Source organism: Gastrolobium bilobum, unplaced genomic scaffold, assembly GCF_033153095.1.
Source record: "Gastrolobium bilobum isolate Gb01-03AN ecotype WA unplaced genomic scaffold, APGP_CSIRO_Gbil_v1 utg2184, whole genome shotgun sequence".
Lineage (NCBI taxonomy): Eukaryota > Viridiplantae > Streptophyta > Magnoliopsida > Fabales > Fabaceae > Gastrolobium > Gastrolobium bilobum.
This window is the reverse complement of record NW_026899222.1, coordinates 682,091-696,187: the sequence shown is the minus strand read 5'-3', so window position 1 is coordinate 696,187 and position 14,097 is coordinate 682,091. Positions and strand designations below refer to the sequence as shown.

At 31.9% G+C, this 14,097-nt stretch overlaps 2 protein-coding genes across 2 annotated transcripts; both read right to left on the bottom strand.

The window, feature by feature from the left end:
• Positions 1 to 6,578: 6,578 nt before the first annotated feature.
• Positions 6,579 to 9,016, bottom strand: LOC133288518 (disease resistance-like protein DSC2). The gene is made up of 3 exons (XM_061486302.1): positions 8,547 to 9,016; positions 7,019 to 7,522; positions 6,579 to 6,709 (listed from the first exon to the last, which is right to left on the bottom strand). The coding sequence occupies exons 1-3, from the start codon at positions 9,014 to 9,016 to the stop codon at positions 6,631 to 6,633; spliced, it is 1,053 nt and encodes a 350-aa protein (XP_061342286.1). The 3' UTR covers positions 6,579 to 6,630.
• A 455-nt stretch (positions 9,017 to 9,471) lies between these two features.
• Positions 9,472 to 14,097, bottom strand: LOC133288479 (disease resistance protein RRS1B-like). Its single transcript, XM_061486235.1, has 4 exons — positions 14,001 to 14,097; positions 10,608 to 11,118; positions 9,657 to 9,987; positions 9,472 to 9,567 (listed from the first exon to the last, which is right to left on the bottom strand). The coding sequence occupies exons 1-4, from the start codon at positions 14,095 to 14,097 to the stop codon at positions 9,472 to 9,474; spliced, it is 1,035 nt and encodes a 344-aa protein (XP_061342219.1).

Sequence of the window (14,097 nt, the reverse complement as noted above, 5' to 3'; positions counted from 1 at the left end):
TTATCTATCTCTTTCTCTCTCTCAAAATGACACAACTTTACATCCTTTAAAATGATACATATATTTCCCATCTTTTTTTTTATTAAATTTTTAGTTTTAAGTAAAAATGGTAAAAACATAAGTTTTTACCATTTTTACGTTTTTACACCGCGTTAATTCTACCAGTTTTTATCAAGGACCGTTTTTATTTAAGATTTAACACGGACCACTCTAGTTAAAACGTAAACGTAAGTTTTTACGTTTTTACATTAGTTTTTAACAACAATGCAAATGATCATTCATGGCATAATTATTACAATAAATTATTAAGAAAATAAAAATCCTCGCCAACAGACCTTTTTGAGAGGCGTAACGTCGGCAGCAACACGATTACAGGAACTCCTGGGACAAATTTCAAAATATAAAAGTAATCAAAAAAAGTTATTAAATTCAACATCACATGAAGTACAAACCAATTAACTCTAATAAATAACCACTATAATCCGTTGCAATATTTGAAAACCCTTCACACACGCACACATATATATATATCAACCCCGGCCCTCCCCCAAAAATAATAACAAGAGAGCTTGAGAATAACATTGACAAAACCATAAAATATTTTTAATTAATGAGAGCTGGAGATATTACAAGACAGCATACGGTTTAGAGTGGTGGGGGTAAGGAAGAGAATATTTGCGATTGAGAAAGAAAAAAGATTTATTTTTCAGAAAACTATGAAATTGATTATACACAGAAGAAGAAGAAGAAAAGATGAGTGTTTTATACTATTGAACAGTTGTCTCAGCCAGCTCAGAATGAGGGACATGCAGACACTGCATAACGTATGTTAGAGCAACGCTTGTGACAAAACAAGCTATTATTTTGAATAGGATAAGTTCAAACTGAAAAAGTATATTCTTCTTTTTTTTAAGGGGAGGGAGGTGTTCATGATATTATTTAATTCACTTTTAAATTTTTCATCATTTATTACTATTAATTAATATCTATAAGTAATACATATGAATTAGAAAATTAATGAATATATTTAATACCAATTAATTGATAGTATAAATGGTAAATTAAAAAATATTTTTATTTATAATACAAAAAGTATTAATATAAACTAAATATTATAAATATTCATATTTGTATTCTATTTTTTAATATTAAATTCAAAAAAAAAAAATTATTCGTTTAGTATTTAAATTATTATAATATTATATATATATAAATAAATATATATATATATATATATATATATATATATATATATTGATTACCAAATATATATATATATGTGTGTGGTTAATGAAGGATAAAGTTATCAACAGATATTTTCGTAATTTTGTTTATTTATTTATCATATATATTTTATTGAAACACTCTTCATTAATTCACCTAAAATTACATAAATATTTTTTATTAATCAAAACGATATAGTTTTGAACTACCTACGAATACGTAATTTTTTGGAAAAGTTGCATGTCGGACACGTGTCCGACACGGACACGCTCGGACACGCGGTCAACGCTTGAACACGCTCCGACACGTTTTTCCGACACGCAGTCAACTTTTTTCGACACGCGGTCAACGATCGGACACGCTGGGACACGCTCGGACACGTTTTTTTTATTTAAATCTTAATTTTATTTTGTTAACTAAATATAAAAGAAATACTTTATAAATTAATTTTTTTCTGTTATGAAATTTGACAAGAAAAATTAACAAAGTACGAAAAATTATTTATATTTATATTTATGTTATGAAATTTAAATATTTGATTGCTTATATAACTTATTATGGACTCTTATATGTATTAAACATAAATTATATTATATATATTAAAAAATTTATATAATATCAAAACGTGTCCCAACGTGTCCAAATATGACATTCTTTAGAATTTACGTGTCGACGTGTCGTGTCCCGTGCATCATAGGTTTTGAATATAATTGTAGATAACTTTATTTAAAGTGGCGGTAGAAATATTCTTTTCATATATAATTCTTTTAATATACACAACTATTAAAATATTAAAGTCAAAGAATGGGTTTTATTAACGTCACAAGGGGAAAAATTGAATTTGACTTGACTGCTGGATGGAGGAACAAATTTAATGGACACGTTCATCAAGGCTTCACCCTTTTAAGAAATTTTAGTGCACATTAATATATTATTTTTTTGCAATAAATTAATTAATAAATATTTAGTGTTATTTAAAAATATGAAAAGCTTGTCAGAATTCTCTCATGTTAAAATTTCATATTACAGTTTACTAAAAACAAATTCACATGACCTGTTCATGTGATATTTTTGGATCTGTCTTTTTTTTATTAATAATAATTGGATCATACTTTTTAATGAATGTGAAGAAAAAGATAGACAAAAAAAACTTACATCACTAGATCATTTGAAATTTTAACATGAGAGGATTTACTCTCTATATTTGACAGGCATAAATTTATGAAATTATTTAATGTTAGTTGTTTTAAGGGAAAAATATATATCCTTGAATGGTTTGAAAAAATAAGTAACAAAATAGTTTTTCGCGAGAAAGATAGGTGTGGTATATCTAACAAAATCTGTTTGATAAGTTTAAAGAAATTAATAGGTCAAAATCATGCCTTTTATTTTTTTTTAAATGATCAATCTTATAATTTAACTTATATTATGTTAACAGGTCAAATTTAAAAAATATCATATAGAACTAACTAATTTGAATCAAAATCTAGTTTAACTGTTAGGAGTTAGATATTTTATGATTAGTTGTTTGACTTGTTCCTGAATCAGAAAATTGTAGTTCGTTTAGTCATTAGTGGGTCCTAAACTTTAGCAACAAGTAGGATCACAATCTAGTTTGTTACAAGTTTGTTTTATCTTTTTGTTTTTTCCCGTTGTAGTACAGCCTACATATAGGCCATCAGTCATTCAATAAAACTTGTAGAAGCTAATTGATTCTCTCTTTGTCTTTATGTTATCTATTTGTAACAGTGGTATCAGAGCCAATGATCTGGGCTGGGCCAAGTGTGTTTGGAAAGGCCTCTGCAGAAGGCTAGTGTGACCCTAATATTTGAAGAGAAAAAAAGACTTCCGCAGAAGTTGACCTTAGAGTAAGAATGATATTGGGTCTCACACTTGAGGGAGGATGTTGAAAATAATCAAGTATGAGTTGTAAAGAAGTACCACATAGACTAGACATAGACCAAGTGATGACCATATAAGTGTGAAAGACCCATAAACCTGCAGCCTTAAGGTTTTGGGTTAAGATATGGTGTCGGCCCACTTATTATGGTTTGTCATTTGGCCCATTGGTGGATGTATCCTTTGCAAAATATTTTGGGCTCCCTCATTCCATTGCCCAACATTAACATAATCTATTTACACTCTTATTATTAAATCGAGTTATTCTATCCCTTAGTGAGTCCAAATGACTCAAATATATTCAGTTGAGGACCAAAGTATAGTATTGAATATATATTAATGGTTTTTTTATAAATAAAAAAAAAACAAGACAAATACCAGTGAAGCAGTAATATGAACTACAGCGCAAAAGATGATTTTCATTAAGGTCTAAGAGAAACTGAGAACAGGCCAAGGGAAGCTGTTAAGGGCTCAGTTATGAGTTATGAGTAGTGAGTGGTGATTTCAGCATAGTTTCAGTATGGAGAGCAATTAGGAAGAAGATGATTACTTTAATGAGGAATAAGGATATATATATAACACGAAAAATATTCCCCTAACATAAAAATGTAATGTCATAAATAATCACTCTCCAGTATTTATTGGGGGCCTCACTAAGGTGTGAGATTGCGTGATTATTCATATCCGAAATTGAATTCTCATAAGTGAAAAAAAATATGACATAGTTATTTTGAAAATAATAACCATACAAAGGTGGATCAATGATAATAAAGAAAGATAGAAAAAAATATATATTAAAATAGGTAGTTACAAAATCATAAACGATGATTTATCTTTATATAGTTGTGATCTTTCTACAAGATTATTTTATATATTTTTATTTTTTCACATGAAAAGATCATTTCCTATATGTGTGGGAGTGAGGGAGTGACAAGTGCAAAAGGGACAATTTATCCTCAGATAAATTAGTGGGTAGAGCCTGTTTGGGAAGCCCAATAAAAAAGCCACACAAACTCATTTGATCGGTTCAAAATAAGTTGTAAAAAAATATATTACGTTTAAAGATGAGGGTTATATTGATAAATTTTTTTTTTTTATAAATTTACACATTACAATATGACTTATTGGTAAGACTTCATTCAAGAGTGTTTTATTGGGGGCTTAGCCCCTCTTTATTTACAAAAAAAAAAAAAAAAAAGAGTGTTTTATTGGTAAGACATAGTGTAGTTCGTAAGAGTTTATAAACACAAAATTTATAAATATAACATTTTCCATGTTTAAAAAGTATGTATAGTTATATATTTTTTTAATAAATACGTATGCTAATTAATAACATGATAAATATATATATTCATTAATTCTTTCTTCCCCGATAATTAATAACATTTTCCTTGTTCTAAAATTCAAAGTTGCACATAAGGAAAACCTTTTATATATGGTTCACTTTTTTTGCAGTTACTGCAGATAATTGATCTGCAGTAAGCCCAATACGACGTCGTTTTGGAGCGTAAATTATGGTATTTTTGTAATTTTAATTTATTTCAGAGTTATAATAGTCTTTATTTTTAAAAATTTTAAGATTTCAATCTCAAAACGATATCGTTTTGGGAATGAATGCAGATAACTTATCTGCATTAACTGCCGAAACATTTTTCTCTTTTATATATTGACACTTGTTTTGGTCTGTTAAGCATGGCGAGCACTTAATGTAATAGAGAAACCCTCTTCAATCTCGTTGTGGGTTGTAGTAGCAATTCTATATTCCATTGTTCAGTTTTCCAGCCCCCCAAAATTGTTTAGTTCTCCAAACTAAACACTGTTTATTAATCCATGCAAATCAAAATTAATCACATATAAATTATGTTCTCTACGCAGTATATTTTCTTCAACATTCATATGTGTTATTTCTAAACAAAATTATATTATATAGAAGTAATGCAATCCTTCCGATGAAGAAGAACATAGTAAAAGGTTGTTATATAGTATTAAGATGAAGCTTATCTATTCCATATATCACTGTGTATTTTATGGAATCTTTTTCGTCTCACTCTGTACTAACAACCCTCTACTAGTGGTGGAGTACCCAGGAAGAGGTTAAGAGGGGCAATTGCCACCCCCACCCCCTCCCTCCAAATTCATGCAAATATTTGTCTTAGACCTCATATAAACTTAATTAGAGAAAGGTAGTGCAGTATAAGTTCACCTCCCTCAAACTTAGCTTTCCAGCTTTTGTCTTTATTATTCTTCATGTATAAAGAAATTATAGAGTACCTACGCCAAGACGAGAGTATTTGTCAGAGTGTGATATGTTGTGCCATAACAATTGTGCACAAGAGCGTCACATGGCACATCAGTCATGTGGGTGATGAGTATGGTATTGTGAGGAAAGTTAAGGGAATATGATGGTGGATTGGGCTCCAAATTGGGCCCATGACACTCATTCAGTGCATAATAAAAGAATAAACACTGGGTGAAGCAACAGTGTAATGAGACAAGTAAAAGAATAATTAAAGAAACGCAGGTAATTAAATACAAGGAGTAAAAGGCAAAAACAAATTAAGAAATTAAGATAAAGAACTGAATTAATCTTGAAGCAAAATTACACCACTTAAGTAAATTTGCAAAATAAAAGGAAAAGTAACTTGAGGGAACTCGTGCTCCTTCCAGCAGTTTCTAGTTATAAATCTAACTAGAAACTGCTATTATCCTAATAACATGACACTTTATCTATAAACAATTTGGGAAAAGCACCATTTTAAAATTTTTGAGTAAAAGAATTGTTCAATTAAAGTTGATTGGATAAGTTTTTCTAAAGTAATGCAGTCAAACATGTCTCATATGCTGACGGGACTAGTCTCGTCATTGACACTGACGGGACTCGTGCCACGTCAGCGCCACGTAGACAGTTTTGTTACCATAAAACTTCAGAAGACCATAACTTGTGACTCGGGTATCCAAATCAGATGATTTTTTTTTTGATTTCACATAACTTTTCGAGATCTACGCAATGAAATCTCATTTAACATATTTTATCTCTCACAAATATAATTTGAATTGGTAATAATTGTACCACAATCACGCGTTTAAATTTAGAAGATCTTCAAACTATGTTTGTGGGAGATAAAATATGTCAAACTAGATGTCATTGCGTAGATCTCGAAAATTTATGTGAAATCAAAAAACAAATCATCTAATTTGGATACCCGAGTCACAAGTTATGACCTTCCGAAGTTTTACGATAATGAGACTGTCTACGTGACGCTGACGTGGCACGAGTCCCGTCAGTGTCAGCGACGGGACTAGTCCCGTCAGAATATGTCACATATTTGACTGCATTACTTTGGAAAAACTTATCCAATCAACTTTAACTGAGTAATTCTTTTGCTCAAAAATTTTAAAATGGTGCTTTACCCTAAACAACTTCCCAGTATTGACAATGGCATTATAACAGGTATCCATTTCTAAGCTGGTGTGATCGGTTCTAGCTTTGAGTCTTTGACGGCACTTTTATGTACTGGAGTCTTTACCTGTTGACAGTCGAGCTCTGACTATTCCCACAATCTTCTTGATAAATTCATATTCGGACCTACAAAAATACAAGTCCTTTTAATTCATTCGTGCACAGTGTTCCCTTCTTTTCTTTAATCAGATTTATTTCATCAACATAATAAAATTAAGTCTGACTGATTAATCTTCACAAAAACAGATTTCTGCACAAAATACAAATTAAACTGCACTAAAACTGGAAACAAAACTTTATATAGTAAGAGGTATATATCAAGTAATTAACAATCACATATTATTAATTAAAGACTAGAATTAGTAGACATTAACTATGCAAAGTTGCAAACTTCATCAAGTTAAAAAGTAATTGAAAGCATACTACAGTACGTACTCATTCTCTTTGATATGTTCTCCTCCTTCCAGGTTGGCGACATCAGACAAAGCTGACCTCCATTTCTGCACCTTCTCAGAGTCATTTCCATATATATTGCCATGCTCCGCCATGGCGTCGCCGTAACTTTTTTCTTGATTGCATACATCAGACTTTTCAACTTTGTAAAATATCGGTAAAACCAGTTGTTTGTTCAAGTTCTTACACTCAATGATCTTGACAAGTTCATCAAGACACCAAGAGGAATATGCATAGTTTTCGGAGAAAATAATAATTGAGAGCCTTGATTGTTTAATTGTTTTGATAAGAGTTTCTGAAATTTCATCCCCACCCTTCAATCCCTCATCATCCATGAAGGTTTTAAATTCCTCCTGGCGCAAGGCATAATAGAGAAAGCCTGTAAATGAGTAGCGGGTATCTTCCCCACTAAAACTGAGAAAAACATCGATAAACAAGAATTCGACAGCAAATTCCACAATCCTTTCGATGATTTTAATTCCTTCCCTATAAAAGCACAAATCCTTTTAATTCAGTAAGTCTAGTCTTTGTGAGCACAACCTTTGGTTTTATTTCTATTGACCAAAATTATTAATTCAATATAGTAAAGTTAAGCTTGACTAATCTATCAGCTCAAAAATATATTGTGATATCACTGATATCAAATATATATATATATATATATAACTACATTGAAACTAGAAACAAAACCTTTACGACATACACTATTAAATTATGAAGCTCTGATTGATTAACAGAATCACCTTTTGAATCACGTACGCGTATAAATGATAAGCACGAGACTTGGGGTTTAACATTTCAATAGATATTGATAAAGGAGGTATAAATTAAATATGAGTTCGTAATATTTTTTGTCGTGAAATTCATTTTTAACTATCTACTCTAAGAAATATATAATTATAATATTAAAATTACTTCAATATCATAATTATATACTTCTTAGTGTATGTTTGGATCTTCTTCTTTTTAAGGTAAGTTAAAAGCTCCTGGGAGAAGGTTTTTTCAAAAAAACTCTTACATGCTTTTTTTGAATTGTGTATTTTTTTTTCAATGAAGAGTTATAGAGATAGAGAGAAATATACTTTTTTTAAAATACGTACTTTGAAGTTAAAAAATTTATGTAATTACCAAATAACATTTAACTTTTTTTTTAGCTTTAGCTTATAAGTAACTTATAACTTAAAAAAAAAAAAGATCCAAACAGACTCTTAGAAGATAGTTCAAAACGTGTTGAAGGACAAAAATTTCATTTCTACATCGTAATACTTATATTTTCCATTAAATAATTAAAAGTCACCTTACCAAAAAATAATAATAATTAAAAGTCACAGTTGTTGAACTTTGTAAGCTAAAAGTTATTGAAATTTGAAAACATAAATGCACCAGTTTCCTAATGAAAGCTCTTCAAGTCATATTTTTAACAACTAATACTAGTAAAATAATATCAGTTATGGAACTTATTAGCAAGAGTAATTGAAAGTATACTATATATATGTACCCGGTATTCCACTGCCACCCTTCTAAGTTGGCGACTTCAGACAAAGCTGACCTCCATTTCTGCACCTTCTCAAAGTCCTCTCTGAACCTATTTTTATGTGCAGCCATTGCTTTGCGGTAACTATTTTTCTGATGCCTGACATCCGTGGGTTCCACATTATAAAATATTGGCCAAACCAATTGATTCTTCCTTTTCCTACAATCAAGGATCTCGACGAGTTTATTAAGACACCACGTGGAATATGCATAGTCTGGGGAGAGAACAACAATTGAAATCCTTGATTCTTCCAATGCTTCTTTAGAATCAGAGTGTGAAATTGAGTGGCCACTCTTGAATTCACCGTCATCCATGAACGTCATGATTCCCCGGCGCCGCAAAACATAATCTAGATTATTCATGAAGCTCTGGTGGGTATCCTTACGGCTAAAACTGACAAAAACATCGTAGGACCAGTGGGCGGGGGGAAGCTTCATGACCGCCATGATTTCTTGGATAAATTTATATTCGTACCTATAAAAGTACAAGGCCTTTTAATGCATTCATGCACAATTTTCAGAATTTATTTCATCAAAATAATAAAATTAAACTTAACTACTTAATCTTCGTAAGAAGATAGAAAAAAATCAGTTTACAAATTTTTTTTATTAATTTTTACAAATTATATTAATACGCTAGAAAAAAAACATAGTGTAATCTAATGTTCCAAACTGGAAACAACTCAACAACAACATACACACAGAGTCACCCATATCTCTGATAACCTTCCTTATTAACTAAGTCACATTTTAAACAATATTCACAAGATTGGATTTTCGTTTGACGGTTCACAGATTTTTAAGAAAGACATATATATGTATATATATATATATATTAAGAAATTGGTAGTAAATATTTTTAACAACTAGTATTAATAAAATAGATATTAATTAAAAGAATATTATGGTACCTGGTTTTCAAGGACCATCCTTTCAAGTTGGCCACGTGTTTCAAAGCTAACCTCCATTTCTGCACTTTCTTCGAGCCCTCTCCCAACCTATATTCATGTGCTTTCATGGCTTCGCAATAACTATTTTTCTGATGCCTTACCTCTGTCGGTTCCACTTTGTAAAAGATCGGCCAGACCAATTGGTTTGTCATCTTCCTAGAGTCAAGGATCCTGACAAGTTGATCAAGTCTCGACGACGAATATGCATAGTTTTCAGATAACACAATTATAAAAAACTTTGATCTTTCAATAGCTTTCATAATAGATAGTGGAATTTGGTCCCCATCCTCCAATCCCTCATCATTCATCAAGGTTTTGAATCCCTCCTGTTCCAAAGCATTATACAGAAAACTTGTGAAGGAGTAGCGGGAATCTTTTTCACTAAAGCTGAGAAAAACATCGTAGCTGGGCGTGCGTTGGGCGACGCGTTCCACAACCTTTTGGATAAGTTCAGATTCGTACCGTTTCCTGCAAAAGTATAACTGTATAAGGCCTTTTAATTCATCCATGCACAGTTCTTGTTTTCTTTCTATTAATCAGAATTACTACTACAATATAATAAAACTATGCTTGAGTAATCAATCTGCACAAAGACAGATTGTGAAACCATAGAAAACCACGCTGAAACTCAAAATTAAACAAAACCTTTACAACACATACAATATTCCTTGTCTCCACAACATTCCTGGTTAATTAACAAGGTTACTTTTTGAAACCATAAATAAAAGATGGGAGATGCGACTAACCTCCCAGTTGACAGATATTCAAAATAAACAGTCATATTAGTTAAGAGATATAGTTAAGCCTTTGGTTCCGGGATGAGTTACTGCATGACACCGTATTAGAGTAGATGACGAAGTGGTCACGACTCCCGAGTTCCATTCTTATAACCCTTTTTTCAAATAAAAAGTTGAATTTAAACTAAATATAACCAAAAAAAAGGGTCTAACTGTGTTAAGAAATATAATAAAATTATTTATGAGCCTCCTCGTATCTCCTTAAACATTTTGGGAGAATTGGTTACATCATAATATTATTAACAACTAATACCAGAATACATTTTGGCTGAAAATATAGCATGGACATACCCAATTACCAACAGCCATCGATCATCTAATAAGTTGGCGACTTCAGACAAAGCTGACCTCCATTCCAGCACCTTCTTATGGTCGTCTTTGAACATATTTTCATGTTCTACCATGGCTTGGGCATAGCTACCTCTCTGATGTCTTACATCGGATGGATCTACTCCGTAAAAGATCGGCCAAACCAGCTGGCCCCTGCTCTTCATACAGTCAATGATCTTGACAAGTTGAGCAAGACACCGCATGGAACGTGCGTAGCTTTTGGAGAGAACAACGATCGAAATTATCGATTTTTCCAATGCATTGAGAATAGAGGGTGAGGTTAATTGGTTGCCACTCCTGGGTCGCTCATCATCTCTGAAAAATGTCTTGATTCTCTTGTCGCGCAAAGCATTGTAGAGATTAGCTGCGAAGTGATCACGGGTATCGCTGCTATAACTGAGAAACACATCGTAGGGGGTGGCAATGGCCCCTTCATTCGTCATAATGTTCCTTAATGATACGATAACCAAGTCTAGAGTACAAGCAGAGTGCTAACACTATAAAAGAATGGGATTTGACTGATAATTAGGGAGGAGGGTAAAGATGAGGTTCTGCCATATAGATCCATAAGTCCCGCGCCAAGTTGAAAATAAAATAACACTGTTGACTCTTCTAAGTTCTAAGCATCCCTCACATACACCTCCCTCGGACTGACCTTCCCACATCGGACTAGAAAATTGATTGATAACATCACTCATATCAGATAATCTGTTTTCTATAAATTATTTAAATAATAATAAATATTAATTTTTTATATTAACTTAAGGTGTTTGACAATTCCAAAACCATGGGCGTAACATCCGATAGAACCAACCAGGTAAGCACATATAAAAATAAAAATAAATACAAAATTAAATTTGATTCAAACTACTTTAAAACTAACACTATATAAATTTTATATGACTTAAAATTAATTTGATTATAAACTTTGAATTATAAATAAGTATTTATTAACTGAACAATTAAGTTTATAATTACGACAAAAATATTATTATACACATATATCACAATATAAATAACAAAAAATAAATGAAATATAAAATAATTAATTTATAAATACAGAAGCAAAATTTTGTTGAAATTTTCATCATAAATTATTTGTCGAATAGATTTTGAAAACAAACAACAATTGTCATTAAATTAAAAGAATATATATATCATAGTAGGTTTGGGGGACATTTTACTAAGAAAAAACATATTTTTGCCTTTTCATGACCTGAATATCTATAGCATAACAACTACTCAAATTAAAAGGTTGGACGGGAAGGAAAAAAAAGATTGGAATGTGATTATGTAGTAAGAGAAAATTAAGGATTAGGTGGGACCTACGCGGTTTTGCTGGTAAACTGCTCCTTCATTTTCTTGCGAATCATGAGTCACAAGATCGGTTTTCGAAACCAAGTTGAAAATAAAAAATATGATGATGGTATATCTCGTCCCCTTCTTCTCTTTCTACTTTTATTTTCCAACTGAGAAATTTCCTTCCGTAAACGTTCTCAGTTCTCACTATATAGACAATAAAGTTTCTACGTCTGTGATTATAAATATCACACTCAATTGAATAAACAATTAAGAAGATTTTTATAAAGAGGAATATTATATTTACAAATTTTTTATTTAAAATTCTTACAAATTATATTATATCTGATTGCAATACATTCTTGAGTAGAATATTAATGTATTATCGATCATATATAATATAATTTGTAAATTTATAAAAAAAAAAAAAAAATTATCGATATAACCCTACTCTTTCAATTAAACCCAATACAACCCGGGCGAGTACACTTAGGGATGGCAAAAATGAGTCAACCCGTCTTAAATGAGTCGGGTTGGATTTGCCTAAATGAGCTGCCAACCCGACTCAACTCGACCCGATACAACTTAGACCCAAACGAGCCAGTCTGCGGGTTAAACAAGCCAGCTCGCGGGTTGGGTATTTTTTTTTTAATTAAAAAAATAATAATATGATTGTATTAAAAAAAAAAATTAATATGAAAACTCCAAAACTGTCATACGCTCACATCGTCGTCACTCGTCACTTTGTATGTTTATTGCTGTCAAGTATTTTTTTTTTTTCATTTTATTTTGACCGTTTGATTTTATTTGGCTTAATTTTAATCGGTGGAAGATGAAAGCTTACATTTTGAACTTTAAACTTGTTTAGTACAAGTACATAAATAAGACTAATTATACAAAAATCAATTTTCTTGAGCCAATTCGCGAGCCAACCCACTGGCATCATTTCGAGTTAACCCGCGAGCTTTTTTTGAGTCAATTCGCGAGCTTTTTTCCGAGCTAACCCGCGAGCTGATTATCGAGCCAACCCTAACCCGGCTCGGGTCGAGCTGGGTTGAATTTTCTGGCTCGTTTATTTTTTCGGGCCAACCCTAACCCGACCCGTTTTTTACTGGTTGAATGCGGGTTGGGCCGGGTCGAGCCGGGTTGGCCCGTTTTGCCAACCCTAGGTACACCTCCCTCACGGAAATATTTAATATGCTTCAGGACCACCTAATGATTTGGTACTCCCTCTCGCAACACTATTTTTTTTTTTTCCTTTTTTATCTCTGCTATTTTTCTTCTTTTTCAATTTTACTCTTCTATTTACATTAAGGAACCACCTAAAAAATAGTGATCCCAGACCACAATAAATTCTCTCCTCCATCACGCTGCCGTTAGCTCGTTACCGTTCCCAATACGACTAAGAAAATTAATTTTTCTTAATATCGCTCATCCAATAATCAGTTTTCTATAAGTTATTTAAATAAGTTAATAATGTATTATTTATTTATTTTATGGTAATAGTTTTCTCATATCTATTATCTCCTACATATTTATTTATGTAGGTAGGATCCACTTTCATGGAGAGAAAAAAAATAGAATAAAATACATCTTGAATTTGTATGTGTAAGATACAGATTTTTTCTTTTTTAACATAAGAATAATAAATTCCTTATTTCTATTTATTTATTTTACCTAAACTTCTTTTTTTTTTAATTTCTGTTCCCGGGAACATAAATGAATAGAAAATTCGTTTGGTAAAATCGATTTGTTTTTTTGTTCTCAGGATGAACTAGTTTAATTTTTGTGTCTGGGAACAGAAAAATGAATTAAAAAAATTCTGTTTTTTTGTTTCCGGGCACAAAATGAGAAACATTTATCTCTCTCAATCACTCTCCACCTCTACCATTTTTACCACCACCACCATCATCCCGACACAACCACTGCCACCATCGTCGACGCCGTTGTCGTACCATTAGTGTCGTCGTCACTATCCCTCACCACCACGATGCTACTGGCACCATCATTATCACCTCCACCCATCACTACCACCGTCACCACCATCACAACTACCGCCGCCGCCACCACTATCACTGTCACCTTCACCACCACCACTACCGCCATCAACCATCACCACCATCTTCGCAATCACTGCCGTCACTGCTACCAT

Bases quoted from the DNA above. Each gene is read 5' to 3' on its own strand.
- LOC133288518 (XM_061486302.1), bottom strand. From the start codon at position 9,016: ATGGCGGTCATGAAGCTTCCCCCCGCCCACTGGTCCTACGATGTTTTT. The intron at 7,523-8,546 runs GTGGAATACCGG...GTGCTTTTATAG, and splicing joins GCCAACTTAGAAGGGTGGCA to GGAAGGAATTAAAATCATCG. The intron at 6,710-7,018 runs GTACGTACTGTA...GTATTTTTGTAG, and splicing joins GAACATATCAAAGAGAATGA to GTCCGAATATGAATTTATCA.
- LOC133288479 (XM_061486235.1), bottom strand. From the start codon at position 14,097: ATGGTAGCAGTGACGGCAGTGATTGCGAAGATGGTGGTGATGGTTGAT. The intron at 11,119-14,000 runs GTAGTTGTGATG...CTTGTACTCTAG, and splicing joins TGATAGTGGTGGCGGCGGCG to ACTTGGTTATCGTATCATTA. The intron at 9,988-10,607 runs GTATGTCCATGC...ATACTTTTGCAG, and splicing joins CGATGGCTGTTGGTAATTGG to GAAACGGTACGAATCTGAAC.